This window comes from Bos indicus, chromosome 6 (assembly GCF_029378745.1).
Source record: "Bos indicus isolate NIAB-ARS_2022 breed Sahiwal x Tharparkar chromosome 6, NIAB-ARS_B.indTharparkar_mat_pri_1.0, whole genome shotgun sequence".
NCBI classification, from domain to species: domain Eukaryota; kingdom Metazoa; phylum Chordata; class Mammalia; order Artiodactyla; family Bovidae; genus Bos; species Bos indicus.
In genome coordinates this window covers 99,004,555-99,019,511 of record NC_091765.1, presented here as the reverse complement: position 1 = coordinate 99,019,511, position 14,957 = coordinate 99,004,555, and the positions used below count along the sequence as shown (strand labels likewise).

Here is a 14,957-nt window from a genome sequence, read left to right as displayed (position 1 = left end):
TAATGAGAAGCCACAGGGGGGAAAAAAAAAGACTCAGACTCAAGATGTAAGACTTTGGAATAGGTGGAAAAACATATAAAATCTGTATGTGTAAGATGCTCCGAAACTTACTGAAGAGTAAGCACTCTTGAAAAAGAACCAAATACACAAGGAACTATATTCAATCTTATAATAACTTAGAAAAGAATCTGAAACAGACATATAGATGCAGATATAGATATGTGAATAACTGAATCACTTAGCTATACACCTGAAACTAACACATTATAAATCAACTACAGTGCAATTTAGACAAAAAAAAAGAACAAATAAATGTATATGCAAAACAGAAATAGACTAACAGGTCTAGAAAACAAATTAGTGATTACCAACGTGGAGAGGAAAGGGGGAAGGACAAATTGAGGGTATGAAATGAACAGACCCAAACTACTGTGTATAGAACAGATAAGCTACAAGGATAAGCACGTCTTGTAACAATTTTTAATGGAGTATAATCTGTAAAAATATTGAATCACTATGCTGTAAAACTGAAATGAATATAAAACCGTATTTTAATAAAAAAATATTAAACACTGTGATTTTTAAGCAATACGCCCTTTAGAGAACTATATTTTAAAACCTTCAAGTAATAAAATACCTTGCAGCCTCATAAAAATTAAAATGAAAAATTAAAAGAAATATAACTCATAAAAATGAAAAATATAAAAACTGAAATTAAAGACTCAATGAAGGGACAGAACAGCAAATTAGGCAGAAGTAAAGAATTAGTGAAATGGTACAATCATAAGATTGTCCAGAAAGAAGTCTAGCTAGAGGCAAAGAAATGGAAAGTATAAAAAAGAGAGATTAAGAGACATACAGGATACAGTGAGAAAGCCTAGCACTTGCTTAATCAGACTTCTAAAAAGACAGGAGAGGGCAAGTGGGACAGAAACATTATGGAAAGGAATATCTGAGAATTGATGAAAAATACTAAACCACAGATGAGAAGTCAAGTCACAAGCAAGATAGACAACAAGAGACTCACACTGAGTACATCACAGGCAAGTGGTAAAAGAACAAACACAAGTCACCTTACATATGCTCAAAGAAACACCACCTTCAAAGAAGTAATACTCATGCCTCATAGCTGACTTCTCAGTAGCAACTATGGGATGATCCTTAACGTCATTAGAGAAAAATAACTTGATATGAACATAAACTTCTACATCTAGCAAAAACTTTCAAGAATGTATACAAATAAATAAAACATTCAGAAAAACAAAAACCCAATTTGCCACCAAGAGACTCTCATTCAGAAAATGATCCCACATGGAAGGACTGAGATAAAGGAGGTAAGGAATACAAAGTAGTCAACAGATGGGTAAACACTGTGTAAAATTACAAAAAAGATTACGATGGCAACAATGATTATGATATTTTGTGATTATATAAGCAATTTAAATGCATATCATATAAATTCATAGAAGGAATGAATGACTGAAATTCTAAGTCCCTGTTTCATTCATGAGTGTAAGGATAGTGATCAATTTTAGACTTTGGCAAGTTGAAATTTATAATGTAACCACAGACGAAAACAAACAAGACCATTAAACCCCAACTTGAGTAGAGAAAATGGAAAAAGAAATAAATCCAAAAAAGGGCAAGGAGAGAGCTATTTTTAAAAATGTAAGAAAGAAAACAGGGCTTCCCTGGTGGCTCAGTGGTAAAAAACTTGCCTGCCAATGCAGAAGATTCGAAGTCAATCCCTAGTCTGGGAAGATCCCCTGGAGAAGGAAATGGTAACCCACTCTGGTATTCTTGCCTGGAAAATCCCATGGACAGAGGAGCCTGGCAGGCTACAATCCACAGGGTTGCAGAAGAGTTGGACATGATTTACTGACAAAACAACAAACAACAAGAAAGCACAAAATTAAGATTAAAAATACAATTTAAATATTACTACACTAAACGTAAATGTTGCTTTCATGTAGTGCTGATAGTATAATTTGTGTAAAATGGTACACCTTTTTGAAAATGTATGGCTGTTTCAACGCTGAAGTTGAAATATTTATACCCTACCCTAGAACAATTCCTACTATACATACAACTAGAGAAAGTCCGTAGCATGTCTACCAAGAGATACACAAGCATGTCTCAATACACTAAAAAGAACCCTACTGTCCACTGACTATAAATGGAGTAAGTTGGTGAATTTTTCATACCTTCCAGGATACAGTCATGTTCTACTTATTGGCTTGGTAACAAATATGCCAATAACAAAGTATGTGTTTTTATCATTGCCCTTAAAGGATACCTGCACATAAATGCACACACATACATTTGTGTGTGCTCTAGAATTTCACAATAAATAAAAAGAAGACAAATGAGAATCAGAGCAGTAATTGGTCAAAGACTGAAAAGCTGATGAGTGCTATAGTCACAATTAGAAAATGTCTTTATGACTCTTTATCTCATCTTAACCATTACTCCAAAAATAACATCAAACACCAGTAGCATCAATCCATTGGAACCCAGTATTCAAAAAAAAAAAAAAAGCAAGCATACAGCTTTTGTCAAGTTCCTAATAGGGTCCCTTGTTTTCACACCTCATCCTCCCTGTTGTCTCCCATCATAAGCCACTAGACCCACCCAGAAACAGGTTAGATCTGCAGTACCACATTTTAAAAAGTACCATATTTCAGAAACAGCTATTGAGAGCAACTCTGGTCGAGGCGGCCCTCATGACCCCAGTACATTATCTGTAGTCATGATAAACCAACAGCCCTTATTGTGTATTTCCAGATATCAAGAGTGCCCGAAATGCAGCACGTGCAAATCACCAAGTCGACTAGACCTTGGCAAGTCTGCCTCTACTAGAAAACTTTCCTCATCACTGGTCTTTGCTCCAGGCTGTGAACCAGGACTGTTTCCCCTATGCTCCGAGGATTATTTGCTCATTCAGACATGGCTGCTCATCGAATCCCAGTATGTGCCAGGATGTTTCAGAAACCCTTGGTGTTCCTGAAACCCAGTGTCTATAAAGGTCACCAAGACAAAGGGTAGGAATAAAAAAGGGCCATCGCATTTTTTTAGGTGATGGCCCATCACAAGACTCAATGAATGAATCTGTGTTAGATGAAAGGGCTTATCTAATGGGATTTTTTTCTACCAAATCCTGCTTACCCTTCATACACCAATAGTTACAGAAGTCCCAGGAATAATATTTCTAAAGTGGGCATAAAATAATATAAAGAAAGGCAAGTCAAAAATGAAAAAAAAACAAACAAACAGGTGTTCTAGGGAACATGAACTAAATCTGAGCAGTATTTGCTTTCTAAAAACATGTTTTCAGTAATACTGTAATTCCTAAAGCAACTTGAAAACTAGTTGTGTAAGTCAAAAACTTACAAGACAAAGGTTCTGGTGCTCTGTGATGACCTATAGGGGTGGAATGGTGGGTTTTGCAGAGGAGAGAGGCTCGAGGGAGGGGATATATGTATACATATAGTTGATTCACCTTGTACAGCAGAAACTAAGACAACATTGTAAAGCAATTATATTCTGATAAAACAATAGCATTAGATTTTCTAGTGAATATGTGATAGCATTATTGCTTTCATGGTACCCTTGGAAAGATACATATTATCAGTATCCAAACAAAACAACTGTTAATTGTTCTTCCAACTTTCCTGAGAATTGACCTAATTAATAAAATGAGTTTATTAATTCAAGCTGTATTGAATATGACAAGCAAAAAGAAAAGGAAATCTTTTGAGAAAAAAAAGAGTCACCGCAACATACAAATTCACTGATTTGAGGTCAAAGCTTACCCCCCAAGCGAGTTTTTTGGGGGTGTGGGGCCAAAGGTTAAAGCAAGAACAAAGGAAAAAGATGGGGGGAAGCGAGAAGAGAAGGCTAGCTGACTGTGATGGTCACCTGTTCACAAATTTTCCTTTGGGATCAAATCCATGCAGCTTGAGGAGAATACACCCTGATAGTGCTGGGGCAGGCCTATCTCAGTTAAGAGAGAAGGGCCCGTGTTCATTTGCAAAACAACCCAAGTCTATGTCTTTGCGCAAGACAAGGTCCAAGAGTCAGAGTCCAGACAAACTCAGCTTAAAAAAAAAAAAAAGAGGAAAAAAACACACCAAAACCAACGGCCCATGTTTCTCATTTTCCAGCCATTGCAGTCTAATAAAATCTAAATATATCACTGAAATGAAAAAACAAACAATCCTTGATTATAATGTGAAAAAATTTAACTTACTCAAAAATCAAAAGGCGGCAAGAGAGTTGAGGTATGGAGAAAATAACGCAACACACGTTTAGAAATATAGAATTTATTTATATTCACCGTAAGACAGTGTCACATTTTGTACATGGTTCCCAGAAGAGAAATAACACTCTGATGGCACTATATTGCTATCAACGTTGCTTATGCTGCACAGTCGGGATTTTCCCGACTGATTTTCCCCTTTAAAAGATTTAAGGCTCAGATTCCAAAAGGTAATTTTGTCACTTATTTTCCTGTTTAAGAAAATGGGAAAGTTCTGAACTAAAGGACAAAGGGGTGATGGGGGAGGAACAGCACCACCCACTTCACTCACAACACCCCCACCTCTGCGGAAGACACTCAGTGTGGTTGGTGGTGGTTGTCAGAGGCTCTTCCTCTTTGAAATGTGTTTGGTGACACGGATCAAACAAATCAACGGATGGGAGAGGCATTAGATAGAGATCTTTACTACAGAAACTTGGAAAACTAAAAGCTTTATCGCCAGTTGCTGGCTAACATAGGTCTATTTGAAAGTCACCTACATATAAATATGCACTCACTGTAACGGGGATTCACTTTTCTTTGGTAAGGCTCACCAAATAGGATGTCTCTTCTAACACGCCAGTAAAAAATATTTAATTTCCTTTCAACTTTGAGATCAAGGGGCCACAAAGCTGTCCATTCTCCTAAAGACTGTCTTCCATTTTCCTTTTCAACCTTGTAGTAGAACAAAACCATGACAGCCATTCGAACCGAATGTGCAATCCTTGTTTGAGTGATTAAGGAAAGTGGGAAGGGAAGGGCGTGTGAAAACAAATCATGAACAAAGTTTGGGGTATTTTCTTGAGAACTGCCCTCTCAATGAGTTCCCAAAGTGTTTTAGAAGAACTTTTTCCAGTACAAATACTTCATTCAATCCACAAGGCCACAGTCATTTCACAAAAGGCAGAATCAGTTCAAACTCAGTACACTACTTTACAGTTGATGCGGCTAATGCTATAACAACAAAAGCCAAGAAGGGCACCGTGGGTTCCGCCTCTGGCACGAGGAGGTAGAGACAACCATCCTGTAGAAAAGGTTAACAATTAAAAAAAAAAAAAAAAGTAAAACAAAACAACGCACTCCCTTCCTCCCCTCGCCAAAAAAAAAAGAAAAAAAACTCCACCCCGTTCCATCTCTAAGGACTAGCTCTGGAAAGCCTGGATGGCATTCAGTCCAGTTCCGACTTGAGAGATCCATTGCCCACAATCATTTTGCTGTAATTCTTCTGCTGCTCTTCCTTAAAGGTGTCCTTCACCTTGGCTCTCTTCAGCCCTCCATCCCTGAGAATAGAAAGACACATAAATACCTCCAGCAATGATGTCAAAGGGCTACCTACTCATACATGCCGCACAGTGCCATGGCATTGAACAGATGCTCAGAGAGGAGGCAAAGTACAATGGATTTGGAAGCAGAAAGACCCAGATTTCAGTCTCTGTTCTACCGCTTAACCAGACCTGTGTTACTTAAAGGAAGGAACAATCTCTTTGATGTTTGGTAAGAATTAAGCACAATTTCACTGCTCAGTTTCTTTAGAAGTTAGGGCTGCTATCTTCCATATTTGGATGCTATATTAAAATTCGGACTGTTTATCTTTTTCCCCAAGGAAAGCCAAGTACTAGACTTTTTCACCTAAATCAGCCTATGTGTATGTTAGCCGCTCAGTCATGTCTGACTCTTTGCAATCCCCCGGACTGTAGCCCACCAGGCTCCTCTGTCCATGGGATTCTCCAGGCAAGAACACTGGAGTGGGTTGCCATTTCCTTCTCCAGGGGATCTTCTCGACCCAGGTATCAAACCCAGGTCTCCTGCATTCCAGGCGGATGCTTTACCGTCTGAGTTACTGGGCTTCCCTGGTCTCACTATAAATACACATATAAGAAATGATGAAGGTGCTATGTGTGGGGCTGGGGGTGGGGTAAATTCCTCAAAAAGAAATGTGCTCATGATTCAAATCTAATCCTGTGTCTAACAAGTCATGTTTTGATTCAAAGTGCTCTATTGTAAGTATTGATAATCTTCCATATTCCAAAAGAGACTAAAATAAAACAAGCAACAAAAACATAAATGGCATTCAACCAATCACAGTGCCTATGTAAGCAGCATTCCTTAATTCAGAGCCTAGAATCTTTGAACTCTCTCCAGGGTGGTAAAAATCAGACCTGCCAAAGTTAAAAGGATTGTGTATGTCTTTCCTCCTTTTGACAATACAAAGAAACAAGCTGGAAGACCTGGAAGAAGACTGGATTATCTGGATCCACTCTCTCCTAATCTCACACTTTAGATTTTAATTCCCAGGAGACCATGGACCAAGAAGGTGCTTACTTTATTCTCTGCCTGTTTAATTTTAACCCAGCTAAGCATGAATGTTTACCAAGTGCTCTCTAATGATGATGAGTGTTTCACAGGTTAGCCAGTGAACTCAATGCCGTGAAGACGGAACTTGACCTACAAACAGAAGGCAGCCTGAGTCCGCTGTAACCTTCAGGCATCTAGAGTCAAAACTAAGACATGGTCCACCACGAAGTCCTCAACTTTAAAAATGGACTTTGGCCCACAAATCTTCCAGGGGGTCAGCTGTAGGAAATTTCCATGAAATAAGGTTAGAAGTTGTCATGAGACCTCCAGAATTGTCCACAAGAGCCTCTTTTATCCACAGGAGATGCTTCTCACTATACATAGCATTTAGGGGCTTCCCTGGTACCACTCAGCATCTGCTCAAGAACATATGTTGGTTAACTGACTTGTTGCCTGTTTTGGCTGCTCAAGGAGAGATGTTGCTAACTGACTTGTTGCCTGTTTTGGCCTGGACCTCAGAAAAGGAGGAATGGCCTTTCCTCTGGCTCTCCCTCCCTTTCTTAGTTCTTACTATTCAGAATTCACATAAAAGCAATGTGTGCGGTGCTTAGTCGCTCAGTCAAGTCCAATTCTTTGTGACCCCATGGACTGTAGCCCACCAGGCTTCTCTGTCTGTGGGGATTCTCCAGGCAAGAATACTGGAGTGGGTTGCCATGCCCTCCTCCAGGGGATCTTTACAACCCAGGGATCAAACCCAGGTCTCCTGCATTCAAGGTGGATTCTTTACTGTCTGAGCCACCAGGAAAGCCCAAGACTACTGGAGTGGGTAGCCTATCCCATCTCCAGGGGATCTTCCTGACACAGGAATCAAACCAGGGTCTCCTGCATTGTAGGCGGATTTTTTACCAGCTGAGTTACCAGTTCAGTTCAGTCACTTAGTCATGTCCAACTCTTTGTGACCCCATGGACTACAGCACACCCAGCTTCTCTGTCCATCACCAATTCCCAGAGCTTACTCAAACTCATGTCCATTGAGTCGGTGATGTCATCCAGGATGGTTGGTAAGAACTAAGAAATGGAGAGCCAGAAGAAAAGCCATCCCTCCTTTTCTGAGGTCCAGGCCAAAACAGGCAACAAATCAATTAGCGACATCTGTCCTTGAAAATCCTGAGCATCTCCCTTCTAAAGAAAGTGAAAGTGAAGTCACTCAGTTGGGTCCAGCTCTTTGGGATCCCATGGACTGTAGCCTACCAGGTTCCTCCATCCATGGAATTTTCCAGGCAGAAGTAATGGAGTGGGTTGCCATTTCCCTCTCCAGGGGATCTTCCCGACCCAGGGATGGAACCTGGGTCTCCCGCATTGCAGGCAGATGCTTTACCATCTGAGCCACTGCTCTAAGCACTCCAACTGTGACTCGTCACCCTCTAGAGACTTCAAAGCTTTATTCAATTCCCCTTTGCAATGGCAGGAGATCTTAGTACTTAAGGAGGGCAGCAGCTGAATGTAAAAGCCAGTTAAGATGATACAATTGAGGACTTCCCTGGTGATCCAGTGGTTAAAATCCACCTGTCAATGCAGGGGACACAGGTTAGACCCCTGGTCTGGGAGGATACCACATGCCAAGGGGCAACTAAGCTGTGCACAGAACTCGTGAGCCCATGTCCTGCAACTACTGAAGTCTGTGCGCCTAGAACCCACGCTCTGTGTCAACCACAGACTGGCACTTGCCAAGAGCATTTGCCAGTGGCTGGAGGAACCACAAACTGCAATCAAGACTGCCAGGAGAAATATCAATAACCTCAGATATGCAGATGACACCACCCTTATGGCAGAAAGTGAAGAGGAACTAAAAAGCCTCTTGATGAAAGTGAAAGAGGAGAGTGAAAAAGTTGCCTTAAAGCTCAACATTCAGAAAACGAAGATCATGGCATCTGGTCCCATCACTTCATGGGAAATAGATGGGGAAACAGTGGAAACAGTGTCAGACTTTATTTTTCTGGGCTCCAAAATCACTGCAGATGGTGATTGCAGCCATGAAATTAAAAGACACTTACTCCTTGGAAGGAAAGTTATGACCAACCTAGATAGCATATTGAAAAGCAGAGACATTACTTTGCCAACAAAGGTCCATCTAGTCAAGGCTATGGTTTTTCCAGTGGTCGTGTATGGATGTGAGAGTTGGATTGTGAAGAAAGCTGAGCGCCGAAGAATTGATGCTTTTGAACTGTGGTGTTGGAGAAGACTCTTGAGAGTCCCTTGGACTGCAAGGAGATCCAACCAGTCCATTCTGAAGGAGATCAGTCCTGGGTGTTCTTTGGAAGGACTGATGCTAAAGCTGCAACTCCAGTACTTTGGCCACCTCATGTGAAGAGTTGACTCATTGGAAAAGACTCTGATGCTGGGAGGGATTGAGGGCAGGAGGAGAAGGGGACAACAGAGGATGAGATGGCTGGACGGTATCACCGACTCGATGGACATGGGTTTGAGTGAACTCTGGGATTTGGTGATGGACAGGGAGGCCTGGTGTGCTTCGATTCATGGGGTTGCAAAGAGTCAGACACGACTGAGCGACTGAACTGAACTGAACTGATCAACAAGAGCATTTGCCATCTGCCTCTGAGGAGACTGAACTCTGTGCTGCTGCAGCTGTTGACACTCAACAACCCCTGAGGGAGTTTAGGGTAGACAGTGAGGCACTCTGTGCTCCACGGAATCTGACAGAACAGGCCTTTAGATAGTTAGATATTTTCAGGAACTGATTCATGTCTAGAAAATCTCTTCATATCTAGAAAATCTAAAAGTCCCTTCACGATGACATCAGCTCTTCATGATGAGCAATAAACCTTTTGTAAAGTGCTTGATTCACCAAAATCTTATATACTGACCTTCCCCCACTACCTCTTTGGAGTAGTCTCTCAGAGCAATCTGAGGTGCCATCTCCTGGGCTACAGTCCTCATTTCACCCTAAATAAAACTTAACTTACAACTCTCATGTGGTGCATCTTTTTTAATTGACATCTGCAACAAGAGAAGCCACTGCAATGAGAAACTCATGCCCCGCAACTAGAGAGAGCCCCTACTCACCAACTAAAGAAAGCCCACCTGCGGCAATGAGCCAGCAGAGCCAAAAATAAATCAATAAATTTTAAAAATAGTCACCTAATAATTTTTAAAAAAATGTTTCAATTAAGTTCTCATTTAATCTGGGGAGGGGGGCGGAAATCTAGACATGTTAATTCATACCCAACAGATGAATGACAAATATAACCGGAAAGGCAGTGAACTTATTTTCTTTTAAAAGAAGAGTCTAGGTAATTAAAAGTAACTTTTTTTTTTCTTATAAGACTGCATGTAGCCTGATAAAAGGCAATTTAAAAACTACGAGGATCATTTCTGCCATGCTATTCAAGCCAATCTGGCTAAGGACAGTCTGTCCTGGAGCTAACTCCCTTAGGCTCTTTTTGTTTCTCAAGGCTTTCTTCATTTTCTTGGTATCTGAGGCTACAGATCCAAAGCTCTAAGGTTTTCATAATGGCCTCAGGACAGGAGCAGGGTTAGGATGTCAAGTAAAAGGAAGGGGGATAAAGAATAGAAAACAGTGGACGAGGAAGAGGAAGCCAGTTATACGTATGAACATGGGTCACTAAGACATCTGTAAACTAGAGCACTGGTAAGCCTGCTCATTCCCTGATGGCAGTGATTAGGATAAAATAGGATACTTACACAGGTAGTTGTAGAGGTCCCAGTAGGGGACTATAGATAGATACAGAATCCGAGGAAACTTTGGGAGACTGATTGCTCAAGAAAGGTCCGTCTAGTCAAAGCTATGGTTTTTCCAGTTCAGTTCAGTTCAGTTCAGTCGCTCAGTCGTGTCTGACTCTTTGCAACCCCATGAATCACAGCACACCAGGCCTCCCTGTCCATCACCAAATCCCAGAGTTCACTCAAACCCATGTCCATCGAGTCGGTGATGCCCTCTAGCCATTTCATCCTCTGTTGTCCCCTTCTCCTCCTGCCCTCAATCCCTCCCAGCATCAGAGTCTTTTCCAATGAGTCAGCTCTTCGCACGAGGTGGCCAAAGTACTGGAGTTGCAGCTTTAGCATCAGTCCTTCCAGAGAACACCCAGGACTGATCTCCTTCAGAATGGACTGGTTGGATCTCCTTGCAGTCCAAGGGACTCTCAAAAGTCTTCTCCAACACCACAGTTCAAAAGCATCAATTCTTCGGCGCTCAGCTTTCTTCACAATCCAACTCTCACATCCATACACGACCACTGGAAAAACCATAGCCTTGACTAGATGGACCTTTGTTGGCAAAGTAATGTCTCTGCTTTTCAATATGCTATCTAGGTTGGTCATAACTTTCCTTCCAGAGTAAGTGTCTTTTAATTTCATGGCTGCAATCACCATCTGCAGTGATTTTGGAGCCCCCCAAAATAAAGTCTGACACTGTTTCCACTGTTTCCCCATCTATTTCCCATGAAGTGATGGGACCGGATGCCATGATCTTCGTTTTCTGAATGTTGAGCTTTAAGCCAACTTTTTCACTCTCCACTTTCACTTTCATCAAGAGGCTTTTTAGTTCCTCTTCACTTTCTGCCATAGGGGTGGTGTCATCATGTACAGATATGAGAGTTGAACCATAAAGAAGGCTGAGCGCCAAAGAACTGATGCTTTCAAATTGTGGTGCTAGTAAGATTCATGAGAGTCCCTTGGACTGCAAGGAGATCAAACCAGTCAATCCTAAAGGAAATCAACCTTGAATATGCCCCAATACTTTGGTCACCTGATGCAAAGAGCTGACTCATTGGAAAAAACCCTCATGCTGGGAAAGACAGGGCAGGAGAAGAAGGGGGTGACAGAGAATGACATTGTTGGTTGGCATCACCGACTCAATGGACATGAGTTTGAGCAAATTCTGGGAGATAGTGAGGGACAGGGAAGCCTGGCGTGCTGCAGTTCGTGGAATCACAAAGAGTCAGACGTGACTGAGGGACTAAACAACAACAGGTAGTTTAAAGGTCTCGGATGGGACTACAGACAGACAGAGAAACTGAGGCGATTTTGGGAGACCACTGTAAGTTAATGATTGCTCAAGAAAACTATGGGATTATCATGGAATGAAGCAGGCTTGTTTTGCTATAAAAGCCATAAATAAAAAGCATGAGACATTCCCCAGGTCATTAGGTGAAAGAAAAACATTACCACTCTTCTACTGATTTGAATAAGCTATGATAGTCCCAGTTTGACCTTGTAGGGTCAGACACTCTCCTGCCCAATACAAAGGAGGAGCTAATGGTGTAAGCCTGACCTCTACCCACGGCTTCCCTGGTGGCTCAGACGGTAAAGCGTCTGCCTGCAATGCGGGAGACCTGGGTTCAATTCCTGGGTCGGGAAGATGCCCTGGCGAAGGAAACGGCAATCCACTCCAGCACTCTTGCCTGGAAAATCCCAGACGAGGAGCCTGATAGGCTACAGTCCATGGGGTCGCAAAGAGTCAGACACGACTGAGCTACTAGCTACTATGGTGACCTCTACTCAGAGAAGACAATCTTTTCCTCTCCCTCATTTTCCTTTGATTATAAAATTGTGGACCACTTAAATCGTGGGACAGGCAACCCGCCCGTTTGCATTTCCTCAACTGTCCTATAGTAACAAATCTACTTGTTGCCTATCACTTTGCCTCTTACTGAATTTCTTCTGCACTGAGACACAAAGTGCCTGAGCCTCAGTAACCCCAGGCATCAGGTGAGTGATTCTAGTTTAAAGACCGTGGGCTCAAGCCCCAGTCTAGGTTTAGGCAGGGTTCAAGTCCCGGCCACGTGGACTGAAGTCCCACTCTGAGTCACTGGTTTCAGTAGGATGTCTGCAATTTAGTTTCACATATTCCAGTTTAGAGAGTGTAATAAGAATGTTAGTTCTAATCTATCTTAAGCATAATTCAGGGAGTTGCCCTGAATCAAGAACTCATAGCCCCAGAGTGGTCAGCTAGGCATTTCATCAGAAGGCCACCCTCCAGAGGTGCTACTATAAGGCTTCCACTATCTTGATCTCCCATCAACTTTTCAAGCTTTGTTAATTAGCATAGTGAATTTAAAAATAGGCTTCCCTGGTGGCTCAGACGGTAAAGTGTCTGCCTACAATGTAGGAGACTGGGGTTCAATCCCTGGGTCGGGAAGATCCTCTGGAGAAGGAAATGGCAACCCACTCCAGTACTCTTGCCTGGAAAATCCCATGGATGGAGGAGCCTGGCAGGCTACAGTCTATGGGGTCGCAAAGAGTCGGACACGACTGAGTGACTTCACTCACTTTCACTGCATAAGTTAGTGGCTTGTTAATTAGCATGACAGATGACAGAAACAGACTTTCGTGGGTGAAATTAGTTGTATTCAAGATATGTGAATTGATGAAATTATTTTAGAGATATTCCCCATCCTTGCATTAAAGGGTATATAAGAATGCAGGCAGCCCTTCTTCCATAGACTTAATCCCTAAGCAGTCCTGGGTCCCTCTGCCGGTTCAGAAGGTTTTGGCTGCCTAGCTGACAGCCTGACTTGGCTAGCCACATCCTGCTCCACGACACTCCCAAAACTGCCTCTAGTGAACTTCTCATGTCAAGTGTTTTCAAAACACCAAACAGATAGATAGCAGGGACTTTATTAAATGCACAGGACTTAACAAATGGACTGTTTTTGTGCTAAATATGCTAAAACAATGTCTGTGTGTATATACAAATTTAATCTCCCATTATAACCTAGGGATATTCAACCCTCACTGACACAGGCTAAAGGTTTGCATGTGCCCCCCAAAATTCAGGTACTGAAGCCCTAACCTTCAATAATACAGTATTTGGAGATGGAGCTTTGAGGAGCCAGTTAGGTATAGATGAGGTCATCAGGGACGGGCCCTCAAGACAGGAACAGTGCCCGTGTAAGAAGACACACCAGAGAGCTTCCAGCCTTCAGCAATGAGACAAAATAAATTTCTGTTGTTTAAGCCACCCAGTCTACGGGAGCTTGTTCTGGCAGCCTGATCAGATTAATACTCTCACCTATATTCTTTCTTAAAAAAACACAAAACTAAAGCCATAGATATCCATACTTAAAATATTTCACTTATTTCCTGTCAAGTTTTTAAGTTTTCTTTAATATAATTACAGCTAGAGATAAATAAGAACAAGTTTGTAAGTTGCCCCCTGCCTTCAAAGATACATTTCCCTCAAATCCAATCCCACTTTCTTCTTCAGTGAAAGATCCCTAAATTTTAGTTAGGCATATGGTCAAGCAGGAGCTTCCCCGGTGGCTCTGACAGTACAGAGTCTGCCTGCAATGCAGGAGACCCAGGTTCAATCCCTGGGTTAGGAAGATCCCCTGGAGAAAGAAATGGCAACCCACTCCAGTACTCTTGCCTGGAGAACTACATGGACAGAGGAGCCTGGCAAGCCCCAGTTCATGGGGTTACCAAGAGTTGGACATGACTGAGCCACTAATGTGGCCAAGTAGAACAAAGACTACATTTCTGAGCCTCCTCTGCAGCAAGGTGTTATCACGTGACTTGAGTTCGAGTCAACAGATAGAAGTGGAAGTGGTAAGTCCAACTTCCAGCTTTTGCTCTTAAACACATGAACGCATCCTTCTTGTTTTAGTTCTTCCCTGCTACTCATGTTATTGTACTCACTGGGCAGTCATCTTGGACCATACTGAGGATGGTAGATCAATACAAAATGAGCTATTATACCAGTCTAGGCTGCCTATGATGAGGTATGGGAGATAAAATTCTGTCTTATTTAAGCCATCATTATGCTGTATAAACCACTGTCAGTGTCAGCTAAACCTCCAGCTAACAAGCATAATAAATGACATCTTTTTTTTAAGTAATAATACTTCTGAAAAATTTCTTACCAAGGAAGCTCAGTCAATCCTCCTTGTACAGCAATAGCAGACTTAACCCTGTTAGCAAACTGGACTGCGTCTTCTCCTTCCTGGAATAAAAAATTACCAGTATATCCTGAAGACAGAGTTCTCAAACAATGCTTTCAAATGTCTCACAATCACTTAGATTCGTTTTAAAGTATAATATTCACATTTTTAACTCAAATATGCTCTATTCTGAATTATAGCAAATATCATTTGTCCATCAAGAAAATGCAGTGCTGTTTTTCTTTAATATCTTTATCACATATATATATTATGCTCTTTACTAGACTTATTCAAGACACAACATTCTACAGTATCTGTAGGTTCAATAAACCAACAACAATGGTAAAAACTATTATGGAAAAGAATTCTCCTGATCTCAAATCAGCGTGACTTTGCAGAGTGCTAGATACATTTTTTTTTTTAATGACTCTTGCTGAGAAAGCAGA

General features: G+C 41.6%; 1 protein-coding gene across 5 annotated transcripts in view; it reads right to left on the bottom strand.

The window, feature by feature from the left end:
• Positions 1-4,306: 4,306 nt before the first annotated feature.
• The window catches only part of GPAT3 (glycerol-3-phosphate acyltransferase 3), a 71,760-nt gene continuing 61,109 nt past the window's right edge, over positions 4,307-14,957 (bottom strand). For all 5 annotated transcript variants that reach the window (XM_019963039.2, XM_019963036.2, XM_070791716.1 and 2 more), the window contains 2 exons: positions 14,494-14,573; positions 4,307-5,577 (listed from right to left, as the gene is read on the bottom strand). In XM_019963039.2, coding sequence (XP_019818598.2) covers positions 5,466-5,577; positions 14,494-14,573 — 192 coding nt within the window. In that variant the 3' untranslated portion in view covers positions 4,307-5,465. The remainder of the gene's footprint in view (positions 5,578-14,493; positions 14,574-14,957) is intronic.